The 27,895-nt window shown below is 46.6% G+C and overlaps 2 protein-coding genes across 3 annotated transcripts in view; one reads left to right on the top strand and one right to left on the bottom strand.

The window, feature by feature from the left end:
• Positions 1 to 1,766: 1,766 nt before the first annotated feature.
• IFT20 (intraflagellar transport 20) lies at positions 1,767 to 22,430 on the bottom strand. 2 transcript variants are annotated; one of them, XM_075333236.1, is made up of 5 exons: positions 22,323 to 22,430; positions 10,801 to 10,929; positions 8,403 to 8,488; positions 5,239 to 5,342; positions 1,767 to 2,335 (listed from the first exon to the last, which is right to left on the bottom strand). In XM_075333236.1, the coding sequence occupies exons 1-5, from the start codon at positions 22,327 to 22,329 to the stop codon at positions 2,254 to 2,256; spliced, it is 408 nt and encodes a 135-aa protein (XP_075189351.1). In that variant the 5' UTR covers positions 22,330 to 22,430; the 3' UTR covers positions 1,767 to 2,253. The 2 variants fall into 2 exon arrangements, with proteins under 2 accessions (XP_075189351.1, XP_075189350.1); XM_075333235.1 differs by having other exon boundaries at positions 10,801 to 10,932; positions 22,323 to 22,402.
• A 388-nt stretch (positions 22,431 to 22,818) lies between these two features.
• The window catches only part of TNFAIP1 (TNF alpha induced protein 1), a 44,948-nt gene continuing 39,871 nt past the window's right edge, over positions 22,819 to 27,895 (top strand). Inside the window, exon 1 of the mRNA XM_075333234.1 lies at positions 22,819 to 22,903. The gene's annotated coding sequence lies outside the window, so the exon portion shown is untranslated. The remainder of the gene's footprint in view (positions 22,904 to 27,895) is intronic.

Below are 27,895 nucleotides of genomic sequence, written 5' to 3'. Positions count from 1 at the left end.
AGGTGTATATGGAAAAAGGTTGCTTTCCAAGCAATAATACTATTTGCTATGCAAAATGTATCCTTTATACATATACAAGGGTGGGTGAAATAGTTTGTATCCAGAGGATAATCAAACAAAAGACAAAACTGTATCTCTGGCTTCAACTAGAACCAAAAAATGAAATTGCCAGATATCACTCATGTAGTTGTATGCATGTAGCCACATTGAAAAATGACGAAGTTCAGAGTCCTGCCCTCTCTATTGTACCTATGTTATACTAACATACAATGATCTATCCTATGTTTGATACAACTAAAGACCCTCATACAAATTAGACTGTCGTCTGAACTCGCTGCAATCGATAGGTTCAGCTGACTGTATAATGTGTATGGAGGCACCAGCTGACTGATGGTTAGTGGAGATGTCAATCACACGTGTCCGATTTCAGCCTGCTGATAGCTTTGTTTTCCTGGTATTAAAGGGAATCTATCAGCAGGTTTTTGCTATGTAATATGCAGACCGCATTCTGCAGGCGTTAACAGGGATTTTAGTGTTGTGTCTATTATCAGACTGTGTGCTGTACTTTACCAACAATGTTTGTTTTAGCTTCAGAAGATGATTAGGTCATCTAGTCCTGCAATCTCGCTCCTTTGATTAGCACCTCACTGTCTGTAGAAATGTACATACAGAGCCTAGTGTGGGTGGGGTTAGTATTCTCAGCTCTGATGCATGGATAAATCTAAGAACTCTTTGTCAGAAATGCTGCACACAGTAAATTACGTGATACATTATTGGATTCAGGATCTCTTTGCCTATATTATGCTGCTCTCATGAGGTAGTTAAAACCTGCTAACATATTCCTTTTAAGTTACTGACCGATGTGTTTCTCAGAGAACTCAGGAGTGTTCGGCTGAATGAGCACTCCTATGTATGCAAGAGACGGCCAAGATGGCTGTCACAGGCCATCATATGGATGACAGCCATCTAATGGGTATGGCCAGCTTAAGGCTTCATTCACATCTTACACCCATGGTGTGGTTTTACTGTAATCGCGGCAAAATAACGTGTGAATATAGTGCACGCCATACACTTCCGATACCTGTCGGCTGACCGAGCTGTTTAGCAGACAGCTATCCCTTTAAATCCCCTATACCTGGCTGAGCATGTATGTTCTCAGTTGGAATACAGAAAGAAATATGGAAAAGCTGTGCCCATTTACACTTTGAATGGTCAAGAAAAAGATTTGTGCACATTCAATTCTGCAACATACAGTGGAACGTTGGTAACGAGAACAATCCGTTCTGGAACTGTGCTTGTTCAGCAAAGCGAGATTTCCCATAGGAAATCATTACAATGCAGACAATTCGTTCCACAACTTGTTAAATGTCCCATCCTGGTCCCCTATTGTGCCATTCCACACACGTACAAACACAGACTATGCTCACCTTACCTTCCGTTACTTCGCCAGTCTCCTGGAACTTGCAGTTCGCCCGTACAAGACATGTATCGGGTAACCAAGGCGACCAATGCCGGACCTTCCGCACTCAGCGCGCTGACGTCAAAGGCAGGAGCCGCTTGCCTCTGATTGGCCAGCGCGCTGCCTTTGAGTAGCGCCTGACAGGGGAAGTTCCTCCCTCGTTGCGACGGTTACCGGATACACATCCTGTGGAGGGAGGACCTTTCCCTGTCAGCCGCTACTCAAAGGCAGTGCGCTGGCCAATCAGAGGCAAGCGGCTCCTGCCTTTGACATCAGCGTGCTGGGAGCTGAAGGTCCGGCATCGGTCACCTTGGTTACCTGATACCTCGCCGGCTTCCTGGAACTTGCATGTAACGGAAGGTAAGGTGAGCATAATATGTGTGCGTGCATGCGTGTTTGTGTGTGTTTGTGTGGACTGCAAGAGCGGGTTAGAGCGCGGTGGATGTACGGAACCGGAAGTGTGTTCGGTGAGTATTTTGCTCGTACAGCAAGGCTTTCTCGTAAACAAGAGTTACAAATTTACAGAAAGCCTTGCTCATTAGGCGAAATACTCGCTAAATGGGTTACTCATTAAGCGAGGTTCCACTGTATTTGGTATTTTTCAGAGACGCACGTCCATGGAGAGATGAATGAAGGCAAACTGGTACCAACAACCGGTTCCAAACAATGAAATCTGAAGGGCCGTTTAATAATTATGTCCTTGTAAGGCGAGAGATCACAATGCCAAAAAGGTCTAAGGAAAATGGTCAATATGTAGAGAGTCCAGGAGAGGATTCCATGAAGTGTACAGAACATTACTTCTGGAGGATGAATTGGTCTATGAATTCGTTCTGTTCTGCTTCTACTTTACATAGAGCCTCATATTCTATTCGATACCTGGAAAAAAAAAAAATAGAAGAAAATAAATGCTGCATTTCTGAAATACACAATATGGAGAAAGTGAGACACTTATGCGGACGTCACACGGGATGATCTATCGTGCGATCGCACGAGCGATCGTCGTTTGTGCGTCACAGGCAATTAGTTGTCCGTGGCGCACAAAGTCTGTTACCCCCGTCACACGTACTTACCTCCCGGACAACCTCGCTGTGGGAGGCGAACATTCTCTTCCTGAAGGGGGAGGGACGTTCGGTGTCACAGCGACGTCACACAGCCGCCGGCCAATAGACGCGGAGGGGCGGAGATGAGCGGGATGTAAACATCCCGCCCACCTCCTTCCTTCCGCATTGCCGGCGGGACGCAGGTAAGCTGTGTTCATTGTTCCTGGGGTGTCACACGGAGCGATGTGTACTGCCCCGGGAACGATGAACAACGGCGCAGAGAAGAAGAAACGACTTTTTGAAAATGAGAGACGTGTCAACGAGCAACGATAAGGTGAGTATTTTTGCTCGTTCACAGTCGCTCGTAGCGGTCACACGCTACGATATATCAAACTATGCCGGATGTGCGTCACTTACGACGTGACCCCGCCGACATATCGCCCGATATATCGTACCGTGTGACGCCCGCATTACACATTACAGCAACTGGAGCTTTTAGAACATCCCATAATAAATCCATAGGTATTATTAGAGAGTTAGGGGTACTTTACACGCTGCGACATCACTAGCGATGTCGAGCGCGATAGCTCCCGTCCCCGTCGCTCGTGTGACATTTGGTGCTCGCTGCCGTAGCGAACATTATCGCTACGGCAGCGTCACACGAACATACCTGTTCAGCGACGTCGCTGTGACCGCCGAACAATACCACCCTCAAGGGGGAGGTGCGTTCGGCGTCATAGCGACGTCACTAAGTGGCCGGCCAATAGAAGCGGAAAGGCGGAGATGAGCGGAACGTAACATCCCGCCCACCTCCTTCCTTCCGCATTGCCGGTGGACGCAGGTAAGGAGATGTTCGTCGCTCCCGCGATGTGGTGCCGCAGGAATGACTAACAACATGGTACCGGTGGCAGCAGCGATATTAAGGAAATGAGTGACGTGTCAACAAGCAACGATTTTTCACGTTTTTGTGCTCGTTGATCGTCGCTCATTAGTATTACACGCTGCGATGTCGCTACCGGCGTCGGATGTGCATCACTAACAACGTGACCCCGACGATATATCGGTAGCTATGTCGCAGCGTGTAAAGTACCCCTAAAGCCCGCTTTACACGCTGCAATGTATCTTACAATGTGTCAGCGGGGTCACATCGTAAGTGACGCACATCCGGCATTGTAAGTTACATTGCAGTGTGTGACAGGTACATGCAATTGCGATTGAACGTTAAAACGTTCATCGCATACACATCGTACCTGTCTCTAGAATTGAACGTGTGGTTGTTCAATGTTCCCATGGCAGCACACATCGCAGTGTGTGACACCCCGGGAACGATGAACAGATCTTACCTGCGTCTGCCGCCGATAATGCGGAAGGAAGGAGGTGGGCGGGATGTTTACGTCCCGCTCAGCTCCTCCCCTCCGCTTCTATTGGCCGGCTGCCGTGTGACGTCGCTGTGACGCCGAACGTCCCTCCCACTCCAGGAAGTGGACGTTTGCCGCCCACAGCGAGGTCGTATGGACGGGTAAGTGCGTGTGACGGGGTTTAATCGTGTGTGCGGCACATTCAACAAATTAAACGTGCCGCACATACGATGGGGGCGTTGCAAATCGCATACCATATCGTATGTGAAATTGCAACGTGTAAAGCGGGCTTTAGTCCTGTGTTGCAGGACTTAAGAAACAAAAGCAAAACAGCAATGATACTGTGCATTTTGGTACAGAAAAATGCAGCGTTTACACATTTCACACATAAGAACATTGCCTTAGAGATATGTCCATACACTCAGATTGGTTGTAGAATTGTTCCTGCATATTCATGGTGCCATTTCTGCAGCATACATATATCTGCAACCCTTATTAAGATGGACACGACCCTACCATGATAGTAAAAGGGTCGGGAACATAAAAAGACCATTTGTGAGAGTCAGCAAGGATTTTCATTGCTACGATATGAAATACATATACATGGACTGTAATAAAAGTATTAATTGTCTAATTGCAGTTACATGCTCTTAATATTGAATATTTAATCAAACTGTTTAAACAGAAAAAGTGGCCTCGATTCCCACAGCAACCAATCAGAGCTCTGCGTTCATTTCTTAAAATTCTCAAAAAAAATTCCCTTCATTGTGACTAACTGTGATGGGCACTAACCCCTATTATGTTTAATAGTTTACATATCTTTATAATGTATTATATATTTTATTTCGTACTACTTTACATCATTATGTTATTCTAATTAGGGTTAATCTGTGTTGCACCACGACTGACCGAGTATATTATCTGATGACCACAACTTGCCAAAACTGCCCTTTGAGCTTTGTTTTGGGTCATGCTCTTGTTATCAGACTTTGGCAGGTAGTAGTGAAAGCTGAAGGCCATTAATACTTCATGCAGCCTGAGCATATTCATCAGTCATCACTAGGCACTGTCAATATGCACTTTGGACTTGGTGGGCATCCATGCTTTATTCTATTGGATACCGGTCTGATCTATAAACTTCCGGATCCCTTTGTCGCTAAATGAAGTGATGCATCAGCAGTGAAAGCAGAAAGGCAGGAGTTTCCCCTGACCGCAGCTTAGTAGCCCTGCACATTGGGCTGACCCTCCTCTTCTCAGAGCGGTGACTGCTGCAGTGTTTCTCCCTTGTACTTTACACTGCAGCTCTGCCAGTTCAGACAGTCCAGTACATAATCCCGAGCCCAGTACATGTAGTGATGATTCTCTGCTGTGGAGGTCTTACCTTTCCAGCTGCATCTTCTTCTCTGCTATCAACGCCTGCAGCTGCTGTTGCTGTGCTTCTCGCTGCTTTGCAATGGATTTTAATAGATTACGGGCACCAATGGCCTAATGGTCAAAATAAAACATATACATTGGTCCTCGAAAAGAAGCATTCTCAAGTTTGCAAGCTAGCCCATATGCATGGGATGGGGATAATTTCCTGATTGGTGAGAGTCCAAGGAACGGATTCCTATCTCAGGAGTCAGAGCTCTGAAGAGCCCAGTGTGAATAAATGGATCAGTGGCCGATCATGAACACGACCGCTTCATTTATTCTGAAATGGCACCACCATAGATAGCCGAGCACTCCTCTTCTGCTATGAAAGAGTGGCTGAAAAGCCACTGCTAGAAGAGTTTCTCGGCGCCAAATAAAAACGGACGCCCGTAGAGTTGAGTGAGTACCTAACTATTCTTATTCGCGATACTCGTAACGAGTACTGTCTAATACTCACGTATTCATTTCGAATAGTCTGTGCAATGCAAGTCAATGGGGAAAAGCTCACAAAGTAATGAGTAACCTGAATGCCGTACTATTTGTTCGAGTACCGAATAATGTAGAATTCAGGTTACTCTTTACTTTGCGAGTTTTTCCCCATTGACTTGCATTGCAAACACTATTTCGGACTGAATACACGAGTATTAGATAGTACTCGTTATGAGTATAGCAAGTACGAATAGATAGGTACTCACTCAACTCTAATCGCCCGATAAAACTGAACAGACTGAATCCTTCTCTCCCAAAGCCTCATCTGCTGGGGAAAAGTTTGAAGGCCCCCTATACACATTACACGGTCTTCTGATATTGGCAGGTACAGCCAACATTAGTCTAAAGGTGGTGTCACACATAGCGACGACAACAACGACGTCGCTGCTAAGTCACCATTTTCTGTGACGTAGCAGCGACGTCCCGTCGCTGTGTGTGACATCCAGCAACGAGCTGGCCCCTGCTCTGAGGTCGCCGGTCGTTGCTGAATGTCCAGCTTCATTTTTTGGACGTTGCTCTCCCGCTGTGAAGCACAGATCGCTGTGTGTGACAGCGAGAGAGCGACGAACTGAAGCGAGCAGGGAGCAGGGAGCCGGCGTCTGGCAGCCTGCGGTAAGCTGTAACCACGGTAAACATCGGGTAACCAAGAAGCCCTTTCCTTGGTTACCCGATATTTACCTTAGTTATTAGCGTCCACTGCGCTCACGCTGCCAGTGCCGGCTCCCTGCACACGTAGCTGGAGTACACATCGGGTAATTAACCCGATGTGTACTCTGGCTAGGAGTGCAGGGAGCCGGCACTGGCAGCGTGAGAGCGGTGGACGCTAGTAACTAAGGTAAATATCGGGTAACCAAGAGAAGTGCTTTACTTGGTTACCTGATATTTACCTTAGTTACGCTTCCACGCGTCTCTGCTGGCTGGGGGCTGGTCACTGGTCGCTGGTGAGATCTGCCTGTTTGACAGCTCACCAGCGACCATGTAATGACGCAGCAGCGATCCTGATAAGGTCAGATCGCTGGTCGTGATCGCTGCTGCGTCGCTATGTGTGACACCACCTTAATATGTATGGGGTCCTTTAATCAAAAGGAAAGATTTCTCACAAGTGAGAAACAAAGTTTTATTGTTAGCTTAATTAAAAAGTAAACATATGATAGTGATGAGGGTTCAGGCAGAGCTGTGTGTTATTGAAAAAGCTTTCACAAATAGAAGGCTCTTTTTAAATGTGGTTAGACTGGATTTAAAATGAAAAAAAATTCTGGAATTGGAAGTTGACCCGGCATCACCGAGGCGGGACCCAATCTCTGTGAGTGGGTTGTGGGCGGAGTTTCACCGCACATCACAGCCCATCATTGCTCTTGCTTGCAGCGCTCTGCAGTGAAGGAGAGAGCGCATGAGATGATGGGCTGTGACGCGAGATGAAACTCCGCCCATGGCCCAGTCACTCACAGAGACTGGGTCCCGCCTTGGAGATGCCGGATAAACTTCCAATTCCGGAAGTTGACGTGACATCATTAGACATCAGACGTCACTGCAGCCTGAGCCATGTGATAGGCATGAGCAGACTGCAATAGCACCGCTCGCAGGCAGAATTGACAACAGAAGGTATTTAGAAAAAGCCTTCGGTCTCAGATTTACACCGCTGTGGCCGCTTTGCTTTGTAGTGGACCATCTCTTTAGTTAAGGTCCATCTACTCAGCCCATTAATGAGCCTCAACACTTGGCCAATTAAACCCATAAATGAACGTTTTCCACTACTAGGCCAATCCCGTCTGACACCTTGTGTTTACCCATGCAAAATAACACCTAGGCTACATTCACACATTCAGTATTTGCTCAGTATTTTTATCTCAGCATTTGTAAGACAAAAACCCGGAGTGGAACAATCAGAGGAAAAGTGTAATAGAAACACAGGCACCACTTCTATATTTTTCACCCACTACCAGTTTTGGCTTAGAAATGCTGATGTAAAATAGTGACCAAATACAAAAACGTGTGACCGCGACCTCAGTCACCACTGATGCTGACAATGTTCTAGAGCTCTCAGCACCGATTCTCCCGGGGATCATATGACATTATTATGTCACGCAAGCTCTGCTTCTCATCAGCGGCAGCTTCACTCTCACCGCCTTTGAATAAATCACATATATCTGGAGGACTGTATGAGAGCTGTATGTGTATATGGTTGATGATGGGGAATACATTTTCTTATTAATACTTCTTGACCGATTTTCGGTCTGTGAAAAAGGACCTTTAATGGGCTTTTACAGTACTATACACACCCCATGGTTTGGCGATTCTGTTTATTTCCACAGGCACAGAGCTCAATGAATAACAATACTAAATGTATAGTAATAAGTAACCTTTGTATAGGAGTTTCTTCAGTGCACACTACATTATGCATCCTGTGTGTGCACTCGCAGGCTACAGCAGATTAACTCATGTTTTATTCAAGCAGCAAATGTTGGAAACCTCCATCTGTGATTCAGGATCTTTCTGAGCACAGACCGATCATCTCATATTTTAGTGCTGATGTTTATGCGATTCCCTTCTCTAACCTTCAGCGCCGCTCCGAGCTCTGGCATCACCATACATTAATATATGTTCAGTTGTCACACTGGTGTCATGCGTTTTCGAGGCCCTTACCTTCATTTTCTCATTCTCCGTCTCTTTCGCCAGCTGATCCACCAGCTCTATTAAACCACCTACTATTTTTTGAAAATCATCTATTTCTGAAACGCAAAAAAAGAAGCTCATGTCAAGGAATATAAAATTGTATCGTGCCACAGGGATAAAAACAAGAAACTCTAATAAAGTGGTAAATTGTGACAACATTTTAGTACTTTACCTTTGTGAATTTAGGGAGAGATTTTCCTTTATCATATGGTTTAGACATACTCTATAATTCATCCTATGAGGCTTCACTGAACCAGGCAATATCATGTTGAAGTTAATTCATCAAAATTTTGGCACAAAGTAAGCCAACCAACATGTGGTATAAAATAGACTAGACCAGTGATGGCGAACCTATGTTACGCGCGCTGTCGCCTGGTCCTGCCGCTTTGAACTTCTGGTGCAGTCGCGTCGGCAGTTCAAAGTTGTGTTGGAGTGGAGGGATATTTCTCCTCGCTCTGGCACTCCTCCTCTCCTAGGCCGCAGATCTGTTGCCTAGGAGACTGAGGAGCGTCAGTAAGCGGCGCCGGCGTAATGACGTCTTCTGGCCATGCGGGAACGGAGGACCCAGCCGCGCGCAGCGGTGGAGCGGGTGCTGGAAGGCGAGTTGTGTGGTTTTTTTGTTTTTTAAAACTTGTGTGCTGCTGTGCCAAGGTGGGGATGGGGGGGCCAGTGCCAGCATGGAGGAAACATACATGCATGCCAGGATGGGGGAAACATGCATGCATGACAGGGTGGGGGAAACATACATGCATGACAGGGTGGGGGAAACATACATGCATGACAGGATGGGGGAAGAAGAGAGTCCAGGGGGAGAGAACAGAGTGCACGGGTGAGAGCCAGAGCACCCCCCCTCCCTGTCTCTCACCCGTGCACTCTGTTCTTTCCCCATGCACTCTCTTCTCTGCCACCCCCCATCCCCTCCACTCTGTCTCTCACCTGTGCACTGTCTTTTCTCCCCCCGCACTCTTCTCTGCCGCCCCCCGCTCTGTCTCTCACCCGTCCACTCTGTTCTCTTCCCCTGCACTCTCTTCTCTGCCGCTCCCCCTCCCCCCGCTGTCTCTCACCCATGCATAGTCTTCTCTCTCCCTGCGCTCTGTTCTCTGCCACCACCCCCGCTTTGCATCTGACCCGTGCACTTTCTGCTCTCCCCCTGCACTCTCTTCTCTGCCCCCCTCACCCACGCTTTATCTTCTCCTCCATACGGTGATGAGTGCAGTCTGCTTACAGCTAGGTGATGCAGAGCTCAGTGCTGTTGTTCGCTGGTGTCAGGTGACATACCTGCTCTCTGCTCCTGGCTGCATTCATCACAGTGTGAGGAGAGAGACAGCGCACGGGGTAAGGGAGACAGTTACCCGGGCCCCATACATCACAATGAGCAGTGGCAAACAGCGCTGACTGGGTCCTACACAGAAAGGGCAACCCTATTTATCCAGGACCTGGGCACATACAGGGCACAGATAGCAGTGCACAGGGAGCGGGGAAGAATATGTAATGTGGGGAGGGGGCATGGAAGGATGAGAGGGGCGGGGGCTCATCGCACTGTACTTGGTCGGCAGCAGGGTGGCAACATGACGTCAGCTGTGATGCCCGTCAACAAGGTCCAGCCCCTGTTGACGTATCATCACAGGAAGCATCAAAATCACGGCAGGAGCGGTCACATGACCACTCAGACGGGGGAGAGGGGTTGACAGCAGGGCAGGTAGGTAGTTACTATCTACTTACCTGGCCCAATGTAGCCCAATAGTGAAATAAAAAAAAAGTAAAATAAGCCGGATAACCCTTATAAAGGGGTTATCTGGTGCTGTCTAGAGCCTTCGTGCCCATGATATTACGATCCCACAGGCCTACAGAGATGTGTGCATGAATGGCAATGGGGAAGAATGTGGCCCTGGACGAGCAGGATAACTCCTTCATCCTCCCTAAGACCAGCTGCATACAACAATGTTAAAGAGGTTTTCTTGTATACTTTAAAATCAGGGAGGTGTGATTAAAAAAATAATTAAAAAAAGGGATATTCCCTGAGGAATCTGCCCTCTGCTCTGGCCATGTCTGCTGGACCTGGTAGATGACATCTCGAGCAGCAGTCACCTAACCTCAGATTCCACATGGTCAGATGACTGAGATGTCATCTTTTCCGGTCTGGCAGAGCGGAGGGTGGACTGGTAAGGTAATGTTTTCATTTCTTCCATATTGGAAAAGATGAAGACCAGAAACCCCTTTACTAAGAAGGTTTACTTACACTAGATGCATTGTTGTGAACCCTGAACCATGTAGATATAGATTTACTTACTCAGGATGTAATTAATAGTTTCAATTCACAAATATCAAGCAGAGTTCTTGAACAAGAAGGTAAAAAAAAGTGTTTTACTTTCCACAAACTCCCGGCATTCCTCCTTCAGCTCTGTGGTTTGCTGAGAGACGTCTGGATCCAAGATACGCAATTTGTTGAGTTCGTCAAAGTGAAACCCGGCTTCAGATAGCGAGTCTTTAGCCATTGCTGCTGGGAAGTAAAACATATCATGAGTTTTCTATGGCAAACTGCTACGGTAGTATGAAAAATCCTCTGTGAGCTGAAAAGTCTGAACTGTGACCGGATACATCCTACAACCACTGACACATTGTAGCAAACTACCAGGACAGGGTAAAGCTCGTGCTGCTGATTTAAGCTGTCAGCAGAGTTTAGCATTATAAAGTAAAGCCATAATGGCGCTGTCATCCTGATTAGATGGATACCTGCAGTGAAGAAATCCAATCTTTGGATGCTGACTAATCTTTCTCTAAAGTTTTCCGGATGACGTCATCTGTGTATCGGGGTGGGACTTGGGGTACGATTGTGGCCTTCTTCTGCCTCCTTCCTCCTCTTTCTTCTACAGGTCCACTGATTACTCAGTGATCTGCCTCCTTTTTAAAATTATGTGCTGCCGCCAGGATTGCAGTGGGCAGCGCATGCGCAGTGTGATTCTATGGGCAGTCTGCAGGTCTTCAATAAAATGGCGCCGGATGCGGAGCATGCGCAGACTGAAATTTCAGCCCAATAACCTCTTCATAAAGCCGAACTCTCAATCTGCATATGCGCCGCCTCCAGGACCATATTAAGACTTGTATTTTTTGGAGCGCACCACCAATCAAAGCGATATGGTAGGGTGCAACCTGATGCGGTGTGCAAAGCAAGGGGGAATTAGGAGAAAAAGAACACCGCATGTAAATCAGGGGCACGCCAGGCAAAATATAAATCGTTGTGTACAAAAGCTTTATTCAAAACACAAGGAATAAAAACACTTAAAAACACATGAAAGACATCACACTCAAAGCTGGGCTAGACCCAGTGTAACCATGGCCATGGTGAACATCAAGGGGTATCGTAATCAATTATTAACCATATATGCTAATGCATGCAAAAGTAGGGACCTGTGCACAAGCCACACTGTATTACTCTATATAGCAAAAATAAAATAAGAAAAACCTGGAGAGTAAATATGACGGTCGTAACCTGTGTATACAAGTAAATAAACATATAATAAATGTAAAATACAACATCCAGGAGAGGTGGTGCTTGTGTAAAGAGTACAATGGTATATAGGGAGTGGTGTTAATATACCTGAGATAGAAAGAGAAGGGGTTATATAGACGTATATATGGATGGTAAACAGTGCATAATGCATCATCATCATCTTTGACTGTCTGCAAACTGCCCTCCCTTTTGCTGACCCCCCTCCCCCCCTTTGACTACCACACTTTGCATTTTTGGGGCTCAGCATACCTGTCTGGGCATCCTTCATTGTAAATCATAACGTGCAGCCAGTCACAGGTGGGTCACTGTTTACCATCCATATATACGTATATATAACCCCTTCTCTTTCTATCTCAGGTGTATTAACACCACTCCCTATATACCATTGTACCCTTTACACAAGCACCACCTCTCCTGGATGTTGTATTTTAGATTTATTATATGTTTATTTACTTGTATACACAGGTTACGACCGTCATATATACTCTCCAGGTTTTTCTTATTTTATTTTTGCTATATAGAGTAATACAGTGTGGCTTGTGCACAGGTCCCTATTTTTGCATGCATTAGCATATATGGTTAATAATTGATTACGATACCCCTTGATGTTCACCATGGCCATGGTTACACTGGGTCTAGCCCAGCTTTGAGTGTGATGTCTTTCATGTCTTTTTAAGTGTTTTTATTCCTTAGGTGTTTTGAATAAAGCTTTTGTACACAACGATTTCTATATTGTCTGGCGTGCCCCTGATTTACATGCGGTGTTCTTTTTCTCCTAATTCCAGGAGCATATTATTGAAGACTGTAGGCAGTGTGATTCTACAGACGGTCTTCAATAAAATGGCTGATGCGGCGCCTGTGCAGATCAAGATTCCTGCTTATTAAAGAGGTCATTGAGCTGAAAGCTTGATCTATGCATGAGCCGCATCCAGCGTCATTTTTATTAAAGACCGTGCACAGTGTGACTCTACAGACTGTCTTCAATAAAATGGCTTTGGATGTGGCTTCTCACATTTCGGCTTAATAATGAGGTAATTGAGCTGAAATCTCGGTCTGCGCATGCACCACTATTTTATTGAAGACCTACAGACAGCCCGAAGAATCACACTGCGCACGCGCTGCCCAAAACAATCATGGCGGCGATGTGGAATTTCAAAAAGGAGGCAGGAATCAGAGGACCTGTAGAAGAAAGAAGAGACCGGTCGAGGGGCAAAGAAGCAGGAGACCGTACCCAAAATCCCACCCCGATGGATGCATGACGTCATCAAGAAAACTTTAGAGGAAGATTATTCAGCTACCAAAGATCAGATACTTACACTGTAGGTATCCATGCAATCCGCTTCACAGTGCCATTATGGCCATGGCTTTACTTTATAGTGCTAAATCCAGCTGACAGATTCCCTTTAAAGATATAAAGTCTCACAGAGGATTGTCTACACTTGGATTCAATACTAGCAGACTTAGTATTAGGTCTTAAAGGGAATCTGTCACCAGCTTTTCGCTCCCTCATCTGAGAGCAGCATTATGTATAGACAGAGACCCTGATTCCAGCGATGTGTCACTTACTGAGCTGTTTGCTGACATTTTGATAAAATCAATGTTTTCTCTGCTGCAGATCTAGCAGTTATTTGAATATGGAGCTCTGTAACCTCGCCCATCCCAGTGATTGGCAGTGTTTTGTGTACACTGTAATCAGTGGACTGGTCATGGTTATACAAAGCTCATGAATATGCTGGACTACGTGGCAGCAGGCCAAGTGGTCCTGTAATGATAATCTCCTGATGATTAAACAGTGATTTTATCAAAACTACACTACATCACTGGAATCAGGATCTCTTCCCCTATGTTATGCTGCTCTCAGATTAAGTGGTAAATACCTGGTGACAGATTCCCTTTAATAGATTTATAGCCACTAAAAGCCAACAGGGATTCTTAAAATGCTAAGTAAATTAAACTCTTTCTGACATAGGACATACTGGTGCATCCTACACCAGGTGCATGGTGCATGGAGCATACACTGCAATGCTGTCATGTTGTCATATATAAAACAAGCCATCCAGGAAATCCCCAAGGAAGAAAAATAAATTAAATTAATCTTTTTTTTTTTCTTTTACAGAATATTTATTAAAAAATACAACATTTTGAATCACCCTTCCCCCTCTTTTCCCAGTTCAAACATAGTCATGTAAAAAAAGGAAATATTTGTTATTGAAATTATGAAGAAGTTTGAGCTATTAACCTCATAACGACGGCCGTACGACTTAAAGCGGCGGCAAAACAGGGTACTTATTCTGTTCCGCCGCTTTAAAGCGGCGGCCCGAAAAAACCCTGTAGCGCCCCCCAGCGACCGAAAATCTCGGGGGTTTCAGCTACCGGGGGTAGCTGAGACCCCCCAGATTATGAATCGGGGTGTTTTTTTTGGACCCCGATCATGTGATCGGCGGTATACACCGTATACCGACGAACACATGAAAAAAAAAGAAATGGCCGGTAAAACTGATTTCTTTTTCATCTGACATGATCAAACATGTCAGATGAGAAAGAAATCTAACCCCCTAGTGCCCCCAAAGCCCCCGGTACCGGAGAGTCCCCCCACCCCCACCCCTACCCCCACCGGACATCCAAAATGGCGCCGAAGCGCACAGAAAACTGCCGCCGGCGCCGGCTCTGCAGTCATTTCCCTCCGATCTGAAATGATCAAACATTTCAGATCGGAGGGAAATGTCCTCCCCCTGACCCCTCCTCCGGTCCACCGGAGCCCTCTGGTCACCGGAGCCCCCTCCGGTCTCCAGAGCCACCACCCCCCTCCCCCCTCCGGAGCGTGGAAGATGGCGGCGCACAGCGCGCGGCCGCATTCATTCTGCGCTTTCTGCCGCATGTGACACGTCACATGCGGCAGAAAGGTGTCCCCAGGTCCCACTAGGTCACCCCCCCGTCACCCCCCCCCCCCCAAGCCCCCGGTTATACGTTACCTGTCTGCCGCTCCGGGCCCGCGATCGCCGCCTCCTTCTTCTTCAATGCTGGCGGCGCATGCGCAGACAGCGGCTGTCAGCTGGATCCCTGCAAGCAGGAATCCTGCTGACGTCGCTGATGCACAGGCTCCACTGTGGACCGGGGGAGGGTGAGTGCAGTGATCTGCAGCCACACTCCTCACATGGAGAGGCTGCTGTTCCAGAAAATGGGGGGTACGTTCTGTGAGCGTGCCCCTCATATTCTGGAATGAGGTTACTGCAGGTCACTCTGCCCTAGGTTGGACCGGGGCAGTGTGAGTGCAGTATTCTCAGATTACTGCACCCACACTGCTCATGGAGAGCTTGCTCTTCCAGAAAATGGGGGATACGTTCCCTGAACGTGCCCCCCATATTCTAGAAGATCCAGAGCCGGCGTGGGACCTCCAAAATGGATTATAGCGACCGGAATTTCTTTATTTTCAATAAATTGGTAAAAGAGGAATGTTTCGGGGAGTGTTTTTTCAAATAAATTTTTTTTTTGTCTTTTTTTTTTCTATTACTGACTGGGTTAGTGATGTCGGGTATCTGTTCAGATGCCGTGACATCACTAACCCCAGGGCTTGATGCCAGGTGACATTACAGCTGGTATCAACCCCATATATTACCCCGTCTGCCACCGCACCAGGGCGCGGGATGAGCTGGGGCGAAGCGCCAGGATTGGCGCATCTAATGGATGCGCCACTTCTGGGGCGGCTGCGGCCTGCTATTTTTAGGCTGGGAAGAGTCCAATAACCATGGCTCTTCCCACCCTGAGAATACCAGACCCCAGCTGTCCGCTTCACCTTGGCTGGTGATCTAATTTGGGGGGGACCCCACGTTTTTTTTTTTTTTAAAAAACGCCTGGGGAGCCCTCCAAATTGATCACCAGCCAAGGTGAAGCTGTCAGCTGTGGTTTGCAGGCTACAGCTGTCTGCTTTACCCTAGCTGGCTATCAAAAATAGGGGGGACCCCACGTCGTTTATTTTAATTATTAATTTTTTGGGGGGCTAAATACAAGGCTAGGCACCCTTTAGTGCCACATGAAAGGCACTAAAGGGCGCCAGCTTAGAATATGCAGGGGAATGGGACGTTATATTTGTTTGACATCTATCCATTCATCCATTGTAGCATTTTACGCTGTGTGCCCACAATCAGGGTTTGCAGCGTTTTGGGCGCAGAGTGTTTTCCCTGTGTCCATAACGCTGCGTTGTGCAGTAGAAGCACAGTGGAAGGATTTTTAGAAATCCCATGCCCAATGTGCTTCTTTTCTCCGCAGCATAAACCGACCGGTGGCGCAGCTTCCCGAGCCTCAGCATGTCAATTTATGCTGCGGAGATGAGTGTTCTCTGCAGGTAGCATAGAGCTCCACAGCGGCCTGAACCCAAATCGTGGGCTTGGGCAGCTGCGTTCTCCCGTGGACAACACTCACATCTCTGCAGGAGGCTGACACTGTGTACTAGATGCCGTGTCGCTGGATCATGGCCACATAGCCTAACAGTGAGACATTTGTTGCTACAGCAACATTTTTGTGAAGTACCTGTGGATTCAAAATGCTTACTATACTCCTGAATAAAATCCAGTTTCCAAAATGGGGTCACTTGTGGGGGTTTTCTGATGTATAGGTACCCAAGGGGCCCTGCAAATGTGACATGGTGCCCGCAATTTATTTCAACTTTTCCAGAATTCAAATGGTGCTCCCTCCATTCCAAGCCCTCTCATTTATCCAAACAGAGGTTTTTGGCCACATGTGGGGTATCCCTGTGCTCATAAGACATTGGATAACAACCTGTGGGGTCCACGGTTTGTTGTTGTCTCTTGAAAAAGTGAGAAATTTGATGCTAAAGCAACAGTTTTGTGAAAAAAATGAAAATTTTCAATATGGCAACCTAAGCTTATCAAATTCTGTGAAGTACTCGTGGATTCAAACTGCTCACTATACACCTTGATAAAAGCCTTGAGGTGTCTTGTTTCCAGAATGAAGTCACTTGTGGGGGACCGCCACTGTTTAGGCACCTCAGGGGCTCTCCAAATGCAACCTGGCGTCCGCTATTGATTCCAGCCAATTTTGCAGTCAAATGGCACTCCTTCCCTTCCGAGCCCTGCCATGCGCCCAAACAGTTGATTTCCACCACATATAAGGTATCGCCAAACTCAGGAGAAATTGCACAATAAATGTTATGCTGAATTTTTTCCTTTTACTCTTGTAAAAAAAAAAGCTACCTGGTTGAAATAACAATTTTGTGGTAAAATTTTATTTTTTTTTTTTCATGGCTCAACGTTATAAAATTCTGTGAAGCACCTGGGGGTTCAGGGTACTCACCAAACATCTAGATAAATTCCTTGAGGGGCCTAGTTTCCAAAATGGGGCCACTTGTGCGCGGTTTCTGCTGTTTAGGTACCTTAGGGGACCTCCAAATGCGACATGGTGCCCGCAATCTTTTTCAGCCAAATTTCCTTTCTAAAATTCAAATATTGCTCCTTTCGTTCCAAGCCCTCCCATTTGTCCAAACAAAGGTTTCAGACCACATGTGAGGTATCACCGCGCTCATAAAAAAGTGGTTAACAAACCTTGAGGTCAAATTTTTGGAATTACCTCTTGAAAAAGTGAGAAAATTGATGCTAAAGCAACATTTTTGAGAAAATTATTAAAATTTTCAATATGACAACGTAACGTTAACAAAATCTGTGAAGTACCTGTGGATCCAAAATGCTCACTATACCCCTAGATAGAAGCCTTGAGGGGTCTAGTTTCCAAAATGGTGTCACTTGTGAGGGATTTCTTCTGTTTAGGTACCTTAGCGGACCTGTAAATGCAACATGGTGCTCGCAATCTATTTCAGCCAAATTTGCTTTCCAAAATTCAAATATTGCTCCTTCTGTTCCGAGCCCTCCCATTTGTCCAAACAGAGGTTTCTGACCACATGTGGGGTATCGGCGCGCTCATAAGAAAGTGGGGAACAAGTTTTGAGGTCCATTTTGTTGTGTTATTTCTTCTAAAAGTGAATAAATTTGGGTTAGAGCAACATTTTTAGGTAAAATTTAATTTTTGCTTTTTTTCATTCCACATTGCTTTTGTTCATGTGAAGCACCTGAAGGGTTAATAAACTTCTTGAATGTGGTTTTGAGTACTTTGGGGGGTGCAGTTTTTAGAATGGTGTCACTTTTGGGTATTTTCTGTCATCTAGGCCTATTGAAGTCACTTCAAATGTGATGTGGTCCCTAAAAAACTGGTTTTGTAAATTTTGATGTAAAAATGAGAAATTGCTGATAAACTTTGAACCCCTCTAACTTCCTAACGAAAAAAAATTTTGTTTCCAAAATTGTGCTGATGTAAAGTAGACATGTGGGAAATGTTATTTATTAACTATTTTGTGTCACAGAAATCTCTGGTTTAACGGTATAAAAATTCAAAAGTTGAAAATTGCTAAATTTTCAAAATTTTTGCCAATATTCAATTTTTTTCATAAATAAACACAAAAAATATTGTCCTAAATTTGGTACTAACATGAAGTCCAATATGTGACGAAAAAACAATCTCAGAATCACCGGGATCCGTTGAAGCGTTCCAGAGTTATAACCTCATGAAGTGACACTGGTCAGAATTGCAAAATTTGGTCTGGTCATTAAGGTGAAAATTAGCTCCGTCACTAAAGGGTTAAAATGAATTAACACACGCGATAAACGTCGTAAAGAGAAAAAAGTTGAAACTGCAGAATTGCTTCTTTTTTTTTTTTTTTTCGGGGGATGCACAGATGAGCGCGACCCAAGCACCCAAATATAATGGAAGACAAAGGGGGAACTCAAGCATCTTTACAAATTTCCCAGAAAAATGCTGTAGTTTCATTGACTTCCATTATACTCGGGTACTCGAGTCATGCTCATCTGAGCAACCAACTGCTCATTACAAGTACCCGAGCACCCAAGCATGGTAGTGTTCTCTAATCACTAATAAATATCTATAATTAAACTCTAACCACTTTTGTAATTTTCTTTATTATATAATTCTCAGACATTCTCCCCATACACCTAATCCCTTTATTTGTTCTTTTTACTTTGCTTCCTTGTGACGCGTCGTTTGAGTTGAGTCTCAAATGGGACGTCACAGGAGGCTGGGGCTGCAGTCACTTCCCACAGTTATTTCACCGCTGTCAAATGATGATATACAGACTCAATCATGGAGGCAGGGAGAAGTGACCGCAGCTTCTCTCACCGCTGCCTCTTACACTGAAAGAAAAAATAAGACATCATCATGGGGCAGTGATAGTGTCAGGGCGAATAACAGCAGCTTTGCCCCACAGATTCCGTCCTCTTTCACAGAAACAAATCATTATCAGGGGAGGGGCTGCGGAAATTTGCCCTGTTTCCATCACCGTCTCCTAATGACTTCTGGTTTTAATGAAAGAGGTGGCGGGTACAGGAGATGCAACACAGCGATCACTTCTCTTAGCCGACATCACTGATTTTGGATGTCATCAGGGGATGGCAGTGACAGAAGCTGTGGTAAGTGATTGCAGTGCCGGCCACTGATGATTTCATCAGGGGTTAGTAGTGACAGGAGCTGTGATAAGTGAGTGCAGTGCCGGCCACTGATGATTTCATCAGGGGTTAGTAGTGACAGGAGCTGTGATAAGTGAGTGCAGTGCCGGCCACTGATGATTTCATCAGGGGTTAGTAGTGACAGGAGCTGTGATAAGTGAGTGCAGTGCCGGCCACTGATGATTTTATCAGGGGATGGCAGTAACAGAAGCTGTGGTAAGTGACTGCAGCGCTGGCCACTGATGATTTCCCGTTTCAGAGGGGGTTGATAGAAGCTGAGAAAAGTGTCTGGAGGGTCATCATCTGTGACATCCCGTTTGAGACTCCACTAAAAGAAAATGTCACAGTAAGTGGGTAAAAAAAAACAACAACAAAAAACAAAACAGATTTAAAGATCACCATGATAGGGAGAAGTGTATAAAAATTTTATTATAAATGTAAGTGGCTAGAAATTAAAATTTGATATTTCTAAAGGGCATTATATGTAGTGGACGGCCCTGAATTTGCCAAATGCTTATAAAAACAAGCAAATTTGCCTTATTAGAAATCTTTTTCCATTCTCAAGAATGGAGGGATTTTTCACCCCATAGTATACTGCTTGCTGCTCCGGTTACCGGCCATATCAGCAGTGGCCAGTTTCTTTACTCAAGAAGCGCACAATTACAAGCTGTTTGCTACACAGCCTGGAAGCGCTGCTCTAAACCTTGTCACACCACTACATCCAGCATCAGTCACACTACACAAATAAAATTTCCATACCGAAATGTCTCAGCAAAAACATCTCAAACCACCAAAAAGCTGCAGCAGATATCAAGTTAGTCAATATTCTAAACAGTATAATTAATACATGTGCCTGAGGATTAACATTCAAAGTCCCAGGGTAATAAAGTCATGAAGATATTGAATAAAACAGATATATAACAAACTTTCTTGGTCACAGCTTCATTCAGTTCCTGCTCTTGTGTTCACTCTTCCTATTTAAAAAAAAAAAAAAAAAAGAAAGCACTGGGCAGTCTATGCGTTTCGCCAGATCGCTTTGTCTGAGGCTCTTTTGTGAGTATATATACTTTGTGTATGAGATCCGGGTCTTTTGCAATACATCAAAATTTGTCACCTGGAGTTTTCTTTACTTCGATTAAATAAGAGGAAAAATGAACTTGAGAGCGCACGCTGAATAAGGCTCTGGCCAAGAAAATTTGCTATAGATCCATTCTATTTAACATCTAGAATGACTATTGAACCTTAAGCCAGTGCGATACTAGTATTTTGCTCGGACCAGTTTCAGTGCCCCTGCATTCCTCCAACGCTGCAGAGATAAAGCTACCTGCCAGCTGCATCAGAGCGGGGAGCTTGGGCCAAGAGCTCAGCCATGCAGCAGCCAGCACCAGAAACCTTCAGGAAGCTAAGAGGCAGAGGTGCTAAGTTCAGACCACACTAGTCAGTAGAGTACCACAACCCCAAGAAAAGCTGGCAACAAAGTCTCTAAAACAAAGCGTGCAACTGTAATGGATCTTGGAAAAATCCTAGAAACCATGGAGCCAATGCTACAGAGACCTACAAGGCCGTCCATGATTAGCCTCCCCCATACAGCTCTAACTAATCTTCCAATTTCTTCCCACACAATCTCTGGTCCTCACAAGATCTCCATCTCTTCTCTGTTCTCATACGTTCCTCACCCAATCGCCTTCAGGACTTCTTTCAAGTATCCCTCATCCTCTGGGATTCGGGGTCTCGACACGTACCATTATTTCTGACATTCAGAACCTCCAGGTGGACCTTGAAAACTCATATCTTACAGCCTGCAATAACCCTGCTGCCACCTCACCAGCACCAACCCCCAAGCTCCTGTGTCCTCCCCACTATCTTGTAGACTGTAAGCCCAGAGGAGTCGGGCCCTCTCCCCTCTGTACGAGGCTGTCATTGTTCATTATATGTATTTTCTATGTAAACCCTTTTCACAGCACCATGGAAACAATGCGGCTCTAAAAAGAAATCATTGCTGTTGGAGCCCTTTTTTTTATGTGGTATTAACTAAAGGAGTTTTCTAGGACTTTAATGCTAATGACCTATTTGTGAGATAAGTCATCAGATCAGTCATGGTCTGACCTATGGCCCCTTCATCAATTACTTGCATGGTGACCGAATGTACAGTGTATAGAGGCAGAACGTCACAGCGCCTCACACGGTGTAGTGGCTGTTTGGGGGTACTGCAGTTGGGATCACATTCACTCAGTAGATACTGAACTGCAGCAGCCAGAATACCTATTAATTTCACTTAAAGGGAAACTGTCACCAAATGTATACTCTTTAATCCAAGAGTAGCATAATGTAGAGACAGAGACCCTGACTCCAGTGATGTCACTTATTGGGCTGCTTGCTGCAGTTTTGACAGTCACCTTTATCACTTGAGGACTAGTAAACCTGCTTTCATGCAGATAAAACGCTGATTTTATAACTGCAGCAAGCAGCTCAGTAAGTGACACATCGCTGGAGTCTGGGTTGCTGCCCCTATGTTATGCTGCTCTCAGAGGGGAATTCACACCTTAGATATATAGGTCCCATCCACAGGATAAGTGTCTGCTCGGGGTCTTGGACACGTCATCAGGGGCACTCGCTCCAGTCACATCTATGGGAGTTATGGAGACAGCCCACAGACCCGACTCACTCTCCTGTGGATATGCCATAAATATGTATGGTCCTTACAGATAAAACAAACACACTGGTTATTTGTTGATCTGGCTCCAAGACAACCAGTTATGAATCCCCGTAAAAAATACTAAAGTCAGCAGCTCCCAGCCTGAAATGGCTGATAACAGAGAACAGCGGTGAGGAGCTGCCGGCCTCCATGATTACCTGACATGACAGCTGTCACAGACCGCTCCGCTTGCCTTCTTCGACCCCGGCTGCCACGGAGACAGCCGGCTAGTGTTTACTGACGTCACTTCCGGGAATGCGGTCCTGGTACCATAGAGACGAGGCGGAAATCGTATATCAGTCAACAGCCATCTTGTGTACGGGCACTCTGCCCAGGTTATATATTATTCCTCTGAGAGGTTGTAGGAATAAGCGCAGGCTGGCGGTACCACAACATGTGCTAGGAGGTCACTATAACTCTATGCTAACATTAAAAGATTTGTTAGAGCAGTGAGGCCTCTCCCGAAGGCTTCGTCGCGAAGGACTTTGGGATTTGTAGTTTCAGCTCTACTAGTGCCGCGCGTTACAGCGCAGCAAGTGACGTGTCCTGATTACAGTAGGCGACACAGGACTACATGTCCCATGGAGCAGCGCGGAGCAGGACACTTCCCTGTCCCACACTGGGAAGTGCAGTTACTGGGGTAACTGCTGCCGGAAATGACCTCATTTTGCTAGAAGAGATGGGAGAAACTGGGGAGAAGTGAGTGAAGAGGGAGAAGCGGCCCGGTCCGTGCTTACAGGTGTGTGCAGGGCGGACAGTGCGGAGGGTTCTCCTGTGCTCCGGCGACTGAGAGGGCCGCGGACTGAGCCTTGGAAAGATGAGCACTGCGGCCGTTTACTGCAGAGAGGCTGAGACTTGTAGTGCTCTCAGGGGAAGGGCTGAGACTTGTGGAGCGGATAGGGGGCGGGGCTGAGACTTGTGCGTACAGCTGGAGGGGCCGAGAAGTGTGATGTTCCTCCAGGGAGGGGCTGAGATGTGTGGTGCACTGCGGGGGAGGGGCCAATAAGTGTGATGTTCCTCCAGGGAGGAGCTGAGATGTGTGGTGCGCTGCAGGGGAGGGGCCAATAAGTGTGATGCTCCTCCAAGGAGAGGCCGAGATGTGTGGTGCGCTGCAGGGGAGGGGCCAATAAGTGTGATGCTCCTCCAAGGAGGGGCCGAGATGTGTGGTGCGCTGCAGGGGAGGGGCCAATAAGTGTGATGTTCCTCCAAGGAGGGGCCCGAGATGTGTGGTGCGCTGCAGGGGAGGGGCCAATAAGTGTGATGTTCCTCCAAGGAGGGGCCCGAGATGTGTGGTGCGCTGCAGGGGAGGGGCCAATAAGTGTGATGTTCCTCCAAGGAGGGGCCGAGATGTGTGGTGTGCTGCAGGGGAGGGGCCAATAAGTGTGATGTTCCTCCAAGGAGGGGCCGAGATGTGTGGTGTGCTGTAGGGGAGGAGCCAAGAAGTGTGATGTTACTCCAGGGAGGGGCTGAGATGTGTGGTGCGCTGCAGGGGAGGGGCCAATAAGTTTGATGTTCCTCCAAGGAGGGGCTGAGATGTGTGGTGCACTGCGGGGGAGGGGCCAATAAGTGTGATGTTCCTCCAGGGAGGAGCTGAGATGTGTGGTGCGCTGCAGGGGAGGGGCCAATAAGTGTGATGTTCCTCCAGGGAGGAGCTGAGATGTGTGGTGCGCTGCAGGGGAGGGGCCAATAAGTGTGATGCTCCTCCAAGGAGGGGCCGAGATGTGTGGTGCGCTGCAGGGGAGGGGCCAATAAGTGTGATGTTCCTCCAAGGAGGGGCCCGAGATGTGTGGTGTGCTGCAGGGGAGGGGCCAATAAGTGTGATGTTCCTCCAAGGAGGGGCCGAGATGTGTGGTGTGCTGCAGGGGAGGGGCCAATAAGTGTGATGTTCCTCCAAGGAGGGGCCGAGATGTGTGGTGTGCTGCAGGGGAGGGGCCAATAAGTGTGATGTTCCTCCAAGGAGGGGCCGAGATGTGTGGTGTGCTGCAGGGGAGGGGCCAATAAGTGTGATGTTCCTCCAAGGAGGGGCCGAGATGTGTGGTGTGCTGCAGGGGAGGGGCCAATAAGTGTGATGTTCCTCCAAGGAGGGGCCGAGATGTGTGGTGTGCTGTAGGGGAGGAGCCAAGAAGTGTGGTGCGCCGCAGGGGAAGGGCCCAAGAAGTGTGACGTTCCTCCAGGGAGGGGTAGATATGTGTGGTATGCTGCAGAGGAGGGGCTGAGGTGTGGTATGCTGTGGGGGAGGGGCCAAGAAGTGACAGTCCTCCAGGGAGGGGTCGATACAAGTGGTGCACCATGGGGGAGGGGCTAATATGTGTGGTGCACCCTGGGGGCGTGGCTCAGACATTAATAGTGATGAGCGAGCACTACCATACTTGGTACTCAGTAAGAGCAGTTGGCCGCTCGGATTGGTGGAACTCGAGTACCCAAATATAATGAAAGTCAATGGAGAACTTAAACATTTTTTGGGGGAAGATTTCCCATAATAAAGCTGAAGTTCTCCATTGACTTCCATTATGCTCTGTAGACGAGTCACGTCCGTCCAACTGCCGGTTATGAGCACCCGAGCATGGCAGTGCTCTCTCGTCACTAGTTATGAATCCAGCCCTCATTTACTGTCCATATGACAAAGTGTCTAAAAAAAAAAGCTGTACTTTTTGTATGTAAGATGCGCGGCTTTGTCAGTGCTCCTGCCGTTACATGTAATTTTGCTCTAGAATAGGCTGATCCGGAGTTGGTGGAAGCAATATTCTCTAACTTGTGCCAAAACTGTTGTTACTCCGCGTGCATACTCCGTCCAGTGCCTGCCTGCTGTTTGCTTTCTAGCAGTTAGCATTAGGGTATGTGCCCACATAGCAGATTTTCTGCGCACAAAACTGCATATTTTAGCAGGAAAAAGGCAGCAGAAAAAACATGCTGGCAATCGGGTCCCTGTAATGCAATCACAGGGACCCGCCAAGATGACCCCAGGTTACTTAGCTACGGAGAGCCTCACGCACCATGCCGGATGCATGAAAGGCCAAGTGTCAGTGCTGCGAGTTCAGCGCTGATAGATCTAATCCATTGCTGTGCTCGAGGACTGCAGTGGATTATATCTGCAGGAAAAAAACGCAGAAACAAATGACATGCTGCTGCTTTTGTTCAGCAACAAAATCTGCAAGAAAAAAATTCTGCAAGGAAAAAAGTAACGTGCACAACAAGTCAGGATTCTCATAGACTTTGAGATGTGTTTTTCGCAGATGGATGAGGCTCCACTCATCACTGTGGTCAGTGACCGCACAATGTTCCCTCTCAGGTGGTCGAGCGTCGGTCGTACAGATCTGGCTCACACCATCTGTTCATATCCACAGGCTTCATGATATCAGTGCACCTGACATCTGAAGTAGATATGTTGCCATGAGTAGTGATCCCCTGGGCTCCGGGCCTGTTCAGACCATAAAGTCTGAATGCTTTACACTAAATGGTATTTTAGAGACGGGGGCTCCAAAGTGAATAAAAGCTAAAAAGACTCCTAAATATTAACGACCATCCCAGTAAGATTATGTGCAGATGTTGACTATTTGGTTGCTGAATTTGCTGCATCTCTTGGCAGGAAAAAAGCAGAGCGCTTTTGATGCCTTTTTCAAAATGAAGTCAGTAGGTGAAAAAAGGCTGAAAGAATTGACATGCTGCAGATTATTATCTGCAGGGAGAAAATATTCAACGTGCACAGCAAGTCAGGATTGTCTTTGGCATTGCTGGCATCAGGATTTGCTTTCAGCTTTGTGACAAAACTGCACTAAAAAACCGCAATAAAAGTGATCATATGACTGGTGACTTCTGTGTCGGTCGTGTCTGTACGTTTCCTCGTACATCACCCAGCACTAGGGTTACATGGCCTTCAGCTATAGGGCTACTCATATAGAAACGTCACCGGCCTCACTCCTGGGTTGTCCTCTGAGTCATCCATGTAACATTAACGGAAACAGGATGATGGATAATGTGATCTGTGATTTCCAGGGCACAGGTTTAGCACAAAGTGCGTCCTACGGGAGCACAAAGGAAATGACATTACCATGAAAGCCAGTGATAGTTTCCTACAGAGAAGAGTGTCTCTTTACATATGACAGAGACCAGATATAGTCTGACCAGTATTCTATCCAACTTATTTAAAGCGCCACTGCAGCAAGTTTGTTTTTTTTTGTTTTTTTTTTTTACTTTATCTCTGGAGTGGTGAATTAAATCTATGTCCCTTATGGTATGTTTCCACGATCATCAGGACGCACTGTGTTCTGAACGCAGCGGGTCCTGACCTGTGGGGCCGCACGTCTCCTCCGCAGGAGCCTGCAACTGCTCGTACCCACTATCAGGGTTCAATGCGCTGCGGTCTCCTTGTGTTCTCCCTACGGAGGACGCATGCGATTCCGCAGCAAACAATTGACGTGCTGCGGTCTGGAAACCTGCTCCGCAGGTCAGTGTTTGCTGCTGAAAAAACAAGCATAGTGGGCACGGGATTTCAAGAAATCCCATACGCTATGCTTGTACTATAGAATCAAACCAATTTCAATTTATAGTAAAGAGGATCACTTATAAACCAGAAAAAACTCTCTAAAACGTCACATTTATTAACTCCATTAAAATGCGAAACTGATTCTAAAATACTGGAATAATATCCAAATATATAAGTAATAACAAGTCGTGATGTGTAATACTTAAGTGAGGTCCTGAATTAGGGCAGTGGGCAAGGGGCGTGCACCACCTGTTGTAAATAAGTTATTATATAGGTATCACAATGATGGGATAAGGGGATCTAATATTCCCTGATGTTAATCCCTATCTAGCAACGGAGGTCAAGTACACCTTAATTTTTTGGGTGCCCCCCCCCCCCCGTTCCTCGGTGGCTAGCCCTATTTGCCCCTGTCACTATTTCTGACCTAAACCCACCAGCAGGTGCAGTGTGCTGGAGTGCTTACGTAGTCATAAGTCATGAGTTCTAATACAATTGTACCCAAGTTTCATGTAAATATTAGGATTCTCAATTCTCAGTTTAACAATTACCTATATGGCTATGAAACTGGGAAAATGCATGAAAATAAGGGTCTGAGCAAAAGATATGATGGACCTGAGGTCCTAGTACTTATCCTGCCAGGACTAAACTTGATCCCGACGCGTTTCCTCCCAACGTCTTGGGGTTCATCAGGGGATGTATATATATCAAAAAGTCTCTAGTCAATTTGGGCCATCAATCTCCTCATCTTTCCTTTTGTCCATGAATTAGATAAGCTAGTGTTGTCCTTATGTGGGTCCAGTTAAGGTCCAGTCACACTAAGCAACTTACCAGCGATCCCAACAACGATAGGGATCGCTGGTAAGTTGCTAGGAGGTTGCTGGTGAGATGTCAGACTGCGACGCTCCAGCGATCCCACCAGCAACCTGACCTGGCAGGGATCGCTGGAGCGTCGCTGCACGAGTTGCTGGTGAGCTCACCAGCAACCAGTGACCAGCCCCCAGCGCCGCGTGGAAGATGCTGCGCTTGGTAACTAAGGTAAATATCGGGTAACCAACCCGATATTTACCTTGGTTACCAGCGCACGCAGCTACACGTGCAGAGAGCAGGGAGCAGCGCACACTTAGCGCTGGCTCCCTGCTCTCCTAGTTACAGCACACATCGGGTTAATTACCCGATGTGTGCTGCAGCTAAATGTGCACAGAGCAGGGAGCAGCGCACACTGCTTAGCGCTGGCTCCCTGCTCTCCTA

This window comes from Anomaloglossus baeobatrachus, chromosome 2 (genome assembly GCF_048569485.1).
Source record: "Anomaloglossus baeobatrachus isolate aAnoBae1 chromosome 2, aAnoBae1.hap1, whole genome shotgun sequence".
NCBI classification, from domain to species: Eukaryota; Metazoa; Chordata; class Amphibia; order Anura; family Aromobatidae; genus Anomaloglossus; species Anomaloglossus baeobatrachus.
Note: the sequence above shows the minus strand (reverse complement) of the source record. Positions and strands in the feature narration are given on the sequence as shown.